At 43.2% G+C, this 8,756-nt stretch overlaps 3 protein-coding genes across 3 annotated transcripts in view; all 3 read right to left on the bottom strand.

The window, feature by feature from the left end:
* Positions 1-1,091, bottom strand: part of LOC104822955 (UDP-glycosyltransferase 74B1-like) — a 2,078-nt gene extending 987 nt beyond the window's left edge. The window contains exons 1-2 of the mRNA XM_010554329.2: positions 297-1,091; positions 1-112 (exon numbers count right to left, since the gene is read on the bottom strand). Coding sequence (XP_010552631.1) covers positions 1-112; positions 297-950 — 766 coding nt within the window. The 5' untranslated portion in view covers positions 951-1,091. The remainder of the gene's footprint in view (positions 113-296) is intronic.
* Positions 1,092-1,205: 114 nt separating this feature from the next.
* On the bottom strand, positions 1,206-3,210 carry LOC104822956 (UDP-glycosyltransferase 74B1). Its single transcript, XM_010554330.2, has 2 exons — positions 2,490-3,210; positions 1,206-2,057 (listed from the first exon to the last, which is right to left on the bottom strand). The coding sequence occupies exons 1-2, from the start codon at positions 3,141-3,143 to the stop codon at positions 1,326-1,328; spliced, it is 1,386 nt and encodes a 461-aa protein (XP_010552632.1). The 5' UTR covers positions 3,144-3,210; the 3' UTR covers positions 1,206-1,325.
* A 1,002-nt stretch (positions 3,211-4,212) lies between these two features.
* LOC104822954 (chaperone protein dnaJ 16-like) lies at positions 4,213-7,445 on the bottom strand. Its single transcript, XM_010554328.2, has 10 exons — positions 6,971-7,445; positions 6,375-6,498; positions 6,092-6,174; positions 5,879-5,990; positions 5,677-5,781; positions 5,539-5,589; positions 5,359-5,448; positions 5,156-5,264; positions 4,845-5,047; positions 4,213-4,648 (listed from the first exon to the last, which is right to left on the bottom strand). Exons 1-10 carry the CDS (start codon positions 7,105-7,107, stop codon positions 4,382-4,384), a joined length of 1,281 nt encoding a protein of 426 aa, XP_010552630.1. The 5' UTR covers positions 7,108-7,445; the 3' UTR covers positions 4,213-4,381.
* Positions 7,446-8,756: the final 1,311 nt, after the last annotated feature.

Below are 8,756 nucleotides of genomic sequence, written 5' to 3'. Positions count from 1 at the left end.
GGCTCGAGCCGTAACCTTTGTCGTCCTTGATCCGACCGTCTAGGTACGCTGATGGGACCATTGGACCGATCAGCTTTCCCGGGAAAACCTCAGATTCTCCCGTCCCGTCTTCCTAACACAGAATCACGAGTGAAATTTCAGCAACGGCCCTTTATTTAACCATTGATTCGCATTAGAATCTTCCAATTAAGCTAAAAATGGAAACAGTTTGAGATCGTCTCTTCAGCTTCAATTCAAATGACCAATCAAAATCGAGTAAAACAATGCCGAAAACATCAAGAAGAGTTTTGACTTACCTGTGTTTCCAAGCCCTCGAAGCTGTTAACAAACAACCAATCGGCTTCTTCGAGATTGGGGAACTGATCCATGAGAACGGCCAAATGCCCTGGATGGCTCAGCCGGTGCTTCGTAACAAACGACGGCAAGTCCGAGAAGTTCAACGGCGGCAGACCTCGGATCCGAAACGGCGCCGTTTCAGGATCCACCGGAATAGGAAGCTGCCCACCGTGAATCTGGGCCATGACGGAGCACATCGTAATGTTGTTGGTGAAGAACGCGGCGGCCAAAACGCCGTTCTGCTTCGCAACGTCGAGCCCCCACGGGAGAAACGAGTCGTAGACGACGCAACTCACCGGCGACTCGGTGTCTCGGTGTCTCTCGATGAGCTGAGTCAGGGTCTTCGACCCGTTGGTCCTGAACGCCTCGGTGTAGAGGTCGAGGTCGAAGCCGGCCTGGGAGAGGCCGCCTTCGTCGAATCCGTCGGAGATGGGTTCGACGGAGACGGCGGCGTCGGAGACGGAGGAGACTGTGTAAACGGCGGCGGCGAGAGTGGCCTTTACTCCTTTGGAGGCCACGCGTTTGGCGAATTGGAGCATAGGGTTTATGTGGCCTTGAAGTGGGTAAGGCATCACCACCACGTGAGCTCTGGGAATCCGCTTCGTCTCCGCCATTGTTATCTCTTCCCTGCAGCTTTCGTTCTTCGCCTGAGATGGGTTGTGTGATAAAACGGAGGAGTTTCTAAGTCACGTCGGCAATAATTGAATCGGGAAATTGCATTTTATAACGTATTGCCGATTATTCCACCAACCAAACTCCAAAAGCCGAAGTCTAATATTAATAGACTACAAAATATTCCATTTTTCCCTGCCAATTTTTTCACGTTTCCGTTTGGTGAACCTACCAAAAATCATTGGACCCACCAAAAATATCAGTCGAATTTCGTCGATAGATTAGGAAGAATAGGGTAAATTTAACAATTGGTGGTAAATTCTGTTCTTCGTAAACTTGAGAACATTCAGTACAAATACCACCAAATCTCAGACGGTTCATTTCTCAGTCCCACCCAAAGTCCGAACGAATTCCTCAATGCGGAGATCAGAGCTTCCGCCTTCACTCATGGCTTTCTTGGCCAACTCTTTCCATTCCATGGAGCTCTCTCTAATCTTAACGCTGCTCTCTCCTTCCATCACTCCCTTCAAGCACCTCACGATCTCCTCTCTCTTCACGACGCCTTCGACATCCTCCTTTGCCCTGTACCCGACCTTCCACACTTGCTCGATGAATTTGGCATCACACTGCTGATCACTCCATTGCGGCATTCCCACCATCGGCACCCCGAGGCTGAGCCCTTCCAGCGTCGAATTCCACCCGCAATGCGTGAGAAAGCACCCGACCGCGTCGTGAGCCAGAACCTCCAGCTGGTTGCACCATGAGACCATCAAAGCTCTGTCTTTGACCGATTCCACAAACCCATCTGGCAATTTCTCGATCTGGGCATCCTTTATCACCCAGAGGATGTAAAAGTTCGACTCTTTTAGCCCGAAAGCTATCTCGCGGAGCTGTTTATCGGTGACGTTGGCAAAGGAGCCGAAGGATACGAATGCCACAGACTGAGACGGCTTGCTTTCGAGCCAATCCATGCATTCTTTGGACAGAGGTTTCCACAAGCTTGCGCCATACCCTTTGTCGCCCTTGATCCGGCCGTCGAGGTATGCTGACGGAATCATCGGTCCGATCAGCTTTGCCCGGATTGCCTCCGAGTCTCCACTTTCGTCATCCTTTACGCAATTCACACAGAGCCACACTTAGAACTTGAATATATAGCTACAAATACAGTGGGTTGTGAAAGTTTGCATAATGCCCCGTGAGAGTGAGGAGATTTCTATTGAATTTGACAGGGATGTGTGTACAAAAAATACGGGCGTGTGAAAATATAAATCCGAATGAAACCAAACTAAATCTATTTTGGTTCAATTTCTTTCAAATATAATCATCCGAAACCGACTAATTTCAATTAGAAAAAAGAAAAATTCCTATAGAAAATGAACATTATTCTATGGATTAAACCGAAAGAAATATGGTTTTAGTTTCGTGCATTTTGACAAACAAAAACAGAATGGAAACCGAAGAAACGAGACGTAATTCAAGCTAACTATGATTTGTAAATTAAAGGGAAAACATATTCAGAGTTGTTAAAGTTGGGACCTTACCTGTGTTTCTAAGCCTTGGAAGCTATTGACGAACAGCCAATCCGCATTCTCATGGTTGGTGAACTGACCCAGAAGCATCTGCCGGTGCGCCGGGTGGCTCAGCCGGTGCCGAGTCACGAACGACGGCAGATCGTCGACGTTAAGCGGCGGCAACCCGCGGATCCGAAACGGCGCCGCATTTGGGTCGACCGGAAGGGGAAATTCGCCGCTCGAAAACCTAGACAGTACGGAGCAGACGGTGAGGTTGTTGGTGAAGAACGCCGCCGCCGAAACTCCAGTGCCTCTCGCGACGTCGAGTCCCCATGGAAGGAACGAGTCGTAGACGAGACAATCGACGGGAGAATCGGTGGATTTGAATTTCTCGATCACGCGGGTTAGGGTTTCGGAGCCGTGCTGCTTGAAGGACTCGCAGTGGAGCTCGACACTGAAGGAGGGATCGGCTATTCTGCAGAATTCGAAGCCGTCGGAGATCGGCTCGACGGCGAGGGACGCGGCGGAGATGGAGGAGACAGTGTAGGAGGTGGTGGCGACGGTAGCTCTGACGCCTTTGGAGGCCAAGCGTTTGGCGAATTGAATCATGGGATTAAGATGGCCTTGGACTGGGTACGGCATCACCACCACGTGGCCTCTGTGCTTGTTCTCAGCTTCCGCCATTGTTGCTCCTCGACCTGAGCTCGCCTTTGCTTCTGGGTTTGAAGTGTGACGACTCGAGCTGAGAAATGTTGAATAAATAGATACTAAAACACGTGTCATGGATAAGTCGTTGAAAGAAATGAAAAAAAAAATTTATTTTAGCTCTTACATTTTTTAAAAGTTTAACGGTAAACTGTACTGCTTGTGCTATACCCAATCTTATCATTACCACAATGTATAATGTTTTTGAGTTTTCTTTTACTAACACCAGATAATATTGTTCCGACCGTGTTAGCTATTAATTGGACATGAATATGTTAGATTTTAGGATATAAATCACATGGCATTTAAATTTTAGTTTTTATTAATCGTTCAATATATTTTCAATCTGCACAGATCCAGAAATTAAAAAAAAATTGGTGGTGGATACGTGAATAAAATAAATTTAAGTTTCTAATTTCCAGTCGAGTTTTACAATCGTTAAAGCTTATGGAGGGAGGGAGGCTTTGGTCCATTCCTTTAGGATTTTTGTGGGGGCGATGTGTGTCTGTCGACTGTCGTGGGATTTTGGCGCCACATTGTTCACGTTCCGGTTAGGTGAGCAACAACCCATCGCACACGAGGATAATATTGTCTTTTCACCATCAACCGGGCCGAGATCCTTTTATTGGGCCCTGTTTGAGCTTCAAAGCCTCGTATATCGGCCCAAAATGTCTTATTACTCCACGTGTCCGCCGTGTGTCAGGGAAATCTCGGATGACAAATGGATGAGATTATCTCAATTTAACGTCCATTGCAAATGATTGAAAAATTGATTAATTTAATGGCAAGTTTATACAATCCACCAAAATACGATAATTATAATCGTATTTCTCTAGAAGCGATTTATAATTTTTTGACTAGAAAGATCAAAATACATTCATTTTAATTTTTTTAAATTATCACTATTTTCTATAATATAAACCAAATCACAATCAAAACAATTATCAGCAAAGTCATTTTTGAATTGTATCATTTTTGAATTATCAGATAATCATTGCAAGGAATTCGTGGGTCAAAAAAATGTTTTGGAGCACGAATCATGAAGCAATTAATATAGAATAAAAACATATAATTTTGTTGAATAATGTAATAATACATGCAAAAGGAAGATATACAAATGGACCAACCTCGAGGGCGAGGGGGTGAAATAAATAGCGTGGAAGGAAGAAAAAAAATTACCCCAAGAATTTTACAGAGGCATATAAAGAGAGAGAGAACTAGAAATGCTTTTTCTTATGCGCTTTCAACTGTAGTTTATACCATCTCTTCTTCATTCTTACCGACTTTTCACACGCGCCTCCTGTTTTCCTGTTCCTGTTCCGTCTGCTGCTCTCTTCTTCTTCTTCCTCTTCCTCCTCCTCCCTTGCCGCTGTCTTCTCCAATGAGTTCCTTCCGCTCTTGTTCTTGCTCGAGCTCCGCTTCATTGGAGCTGCTATCGTGTAAGCTGCATGAATTTCGTTTCTTTGTTTCAAGAGCTCCTCTATCTGTAAGAAGAAGAAAGAAAAAAACCAAACTGGGTCATAGAGTTTGGTCGGATTTGAATCAAACAAATGTGTTAAGTGTGCTGTGTATAATATATAACATAACATCCGAGATTGTGTTTTTTCTCACATGGGATCTGTCTACTTTTGTTAAGCAGATGAGTTAACAAACTGAAATGTTTCAAAAGTGAAGACTTACGGATTGCATCTCTTGGGCATATCTACTTGTCATCTCTGAGAATTGGGAAAGTACTTCCCTGTACTCCGTCTCAAACTTCGCCAGTTCTGCCCTTTTTGTTAGAATCTCGGCTTCTATGGACCTAAGATCTTCCTTTTCTTGCGTGAAATGGGCAGCGCATACTACTTTTATCGTGTAGTTCACGCTTTTGAAAAAATTGTCACCTGAAAAAGGAAAAATCATGCCAGGCCCCCCCATCAGATCAGATCATCTCAAAAAAAAGAAACCAAATGATTCTGCATCTGGACTAGACGCTGGGAAAAAAAACTGACCATAGATTGCAAAGACATGAGTACCAGCCTCCAGTTCAGTAACTTCACAAGGCTGAAATCCATCAAGTTTCTTGAAAAAGGCTGATTCTGGATCCTTTGCTTGAGCCATCTAAACCCAGAGAATCAATTCATGTTGGGCAAAAGAATAAGAGAAGGGCAAAATATTCATGATGGTAATTATATTTCCAATATAGCGGGCTTACCGAATTGACAGTTTGATCCAACCGATAGACAGGGAAACCAAGAAAGTACATTCCGGCAGTTGTTAACTTGCCTGTTTTTCTGCTGTCCTCCTACAAGCAGCAGATAGAGTCACTTAGATTCCCTCATCTGAAAAACAAAAGACAGAAGCCTCTTTTTCTCTCTGGTTAATCAAACAATACCTGCAATGCTAAGCTCAGTCCAATGTTGTGGTCTTGATCAAAATACAGTAACTGCATACAGGGGAATGCAGACATATTTATTTATCAATATCTCAATATGTCACTTAAACAAGCAAAGGTTCTATCATCAGAACCAACCTTGAACTTGCTTTTGTTAGATGATTCCACACGGCAGACTAAACCAGACCTTGCCTCCTCTTCGGCTATAGTGACAGAATAAAAGTGAGCACATTGCTTTTCAACCTGTAACAGATGTTTGTGTATACGAGAATAGATTATAGTTAACTACCACTGCACCGGTAAACAAAGTAATAGACAGGCAATGACTTCAGTACCTCACCTTCCTAGACATGGCTTGCCCAAGTATAAGAGGAACGACCGAGACCCTTCCATTAAGCGCCTCCTCCAAGACAGTGGCAGATACTGTGGTTTTAATCGGCACACCGAGTTTACTATTTCATGGACATTTTGAGAATAAGTTCCCAACTTGCATCCATCAGATGATTTCAAAGGTTACAGGAAATGAACAGAATAACGGGTAGGGCAAACCAACCTAAACAGAGCTGCGAACACAGTGTTCACAGCCCCTAGACTTGAAAGATCTAGTTCCAGCTCTTTGCTTTCTGCATCAACAGCCTGGAAAAAAAACAAGTAAAATTGGGCAATAAGCAATGAAGAATTCAAACAATATTAGCAGCCGAAACAAATTTGGACCATGCCACGAAACATTAAAATGTCTCCATCAAACAATATCAACATCCGGAAGCGGAAACTATAAATCCTTGTCGGGCGCAAAGCTAATCCAGAGAGCCTAACACAGAGCAAGCATATCTCACCTCAAAACCAGCTGCATCATACTGGCGACGTTTTTCTGGATGAGACAAGATATTGTAGGAAAAGGTGACTTCCTTAAACATGTCAGCAGCGACTGGGTCATTCGCGTTCTTATCAGGATGATACCTGAAATACCAAACATTCATGAGGAGCAGTGGCAAAACAAAGACACAGCTTATGATGGAATTCTTCAGAGAAAGTTTTCATCTTTCATCTCGAAAGAGAAATCGCTTTAGACCGCCACCTCTCCTTAGTCCTTACAGATTACAGATCAGCAAGCTTCAATCAAGAGTATGGAAAACTCGTCTACCAGACTTATTCTTGTCAAATTCTCATGATAGATACGCTTGCTACAGGCAAATTCTCGCCAGGAACGCCATCATAAATTGGTTGAATCTACTCGATAGACTTTGCACTTGAGACTGAACTAACCAACCAAAATACAGGAAAAGCCTCGACCTCTGAAATATTACCCCACGGGAATGGCAAACAACAGAATTTGTCGAGATTAAATGGGTCTATCAACACAAACACAGGGTTGGCATTGCAAAGGATCAAGCAAATGAGATACCACAGGTACGCAGAATCAAAAGCTTACTTGAGAGCCATTTTCCTGTAGGCGCTCTTGATTTCCTGATCCGTACAGTTCCTGGAGAGGCCAAGAACATCGTAGGGGTCACGACGGAGCTGCTTCTCCCCACCTTTCTTCTCCGACTTGGATCTGCGAGCGGGCATTTTCTCTTAAAGCCCTCCGTCTTGAAACCCTAGAAAACCTGCTTCACTGAAAGGGTCTCCGAATACTCAGCAGCAAGGGAACCGGGAGGATATTCCTCTGGATCCTTTTTTTTTCAAAAATGCAAACTTTCCCGGAGAATTCCCAACTGGAGAAAAGTGAATGGAGCAACCCCGAAACCCTAGATGGTCCCGGACGAGAACGACGCAACCAGACCTCTCTGCCCGAGGGAAAGACCAGAGAGAGAGAAGGAGAGAAGTGGAGATTGAGATTTTGGAGGGGAAATTAGGTGAAAGAAATAGTTTCTCTTCGCAGTTAATTTCTTGAAAATAGAGTCAATAGACATTCAAAACTCTGATTGTCTCAGATACAGTGCACCGCGGTGCGTAGTGCGCACACCTCGGAAGGATGGCGACTGGGGTTTCGGGCCGCAGGTTGTTTCTTGTTTTGTACTTTTTGTGGGGTGCGTACTGCGCACATGCGCAAGACGGCAAATGCTGGCGTAGATTTCAAACTTGCGCATTTGAAATGTAGACATCAGTCGTGACAGTGAGGTGGACATAGGGCCTCGGAGGTTAAAAGAGAAAATTAAAAAGACAGGAAAAACTATGATTATGTTTAATATGAATCATGATCTGTCAAATATTAGACTAATCTTAAGTCTTACGTAATTCTCATTAAAAAAAAAATCTCTAGATAACAACATAATACCCTTTTTATATAACGTGGAGAATCACATTAATGTATATAAGATAGTCAAGACAACAATTTAGGAAGTCAATTAGGATCTGTAATTAGGATTTGATTTATTTGGAAGATGATAAAGCAAATCAAAAGTTTTGCTAAGAAGACAATAAATTAGGAATATAATATCCACAGCGACCCGTGTTTAGCGGTGAATGTTTGATGGCTTTCTTAAAAGTGCGAGTAAAAATCTGAAAGGGAAAAAAAAGGACAGATTACGAAGGTCACGATTGTCTGTGAAACTATTAAAAACCATATGGCAAAAAAATACTTACGATATAATTAGGTGTAAAGTCTACATTTGTATTATGGATTGCGGTGCTGCTGCACTGCATACACACCTTTTCAGGAATATTTTAAGGGAATAAAATGTTTACTATCCAAGACGGTCGACAATTGATGGATAATTATGAATTTAACAGAAAACACAAATTTCCATGATTCAAGCGTGTGATTATATAGAGTGACAACCAATCAGAGGGTCATCATCATGTCTCGCAAGTAAATATTCACCAAATCCTTGGTTGGATTGGCAAGAAGCTAGCTTTTAAACATTTGAACCACTAAATTGATACCCAAGAAAAAGAAAATATTGGGATAGCTTGAGACATAATATTGCTATAAATAAAACACGGTGACACACACATACACATATATACATACATACATATAAGAGAGTTGAGATACTGGAGATGGAAATACGTGGGAGTGTCTGAAACATCGAGATTAGGGGGCCATGAAAATGACTGAGGACCCAAAACACTCTGTTCCACCGAAACAGAGACGACGACAAAACCCGCGTCTCTGCTGTTACAAATACAGACGGGAGAGAAGAGAGGGGCTTTTGGTCTTCGATTTCACCCATTCCATTCATAAGATTTCTCCTCGATATGACCCCCCCCCCCCC

The sequence above is a fragment of the Tarenaya hassleriana genome, unplaced genomic scaffold (genome assembly GCF_000463585.1).
Source record: "Tarenaya hassleriana unplaced genomic scaffold, ASM46358v1 Cleome39, whole genome shotgun sequence".
In the NCBI taxonomy this organism is placed as follows: Eukaryota; Viridiplantae; Streptophyta; class Magnoliopsida; order Brassicales; family Cleomaceae; genus Tarenaya; species Tarenaya hassleriana.
Note: the sequence above shows the minus strand (reverse complement) of the source record. Positions and strands in the feature narration are given on the sequence as shown.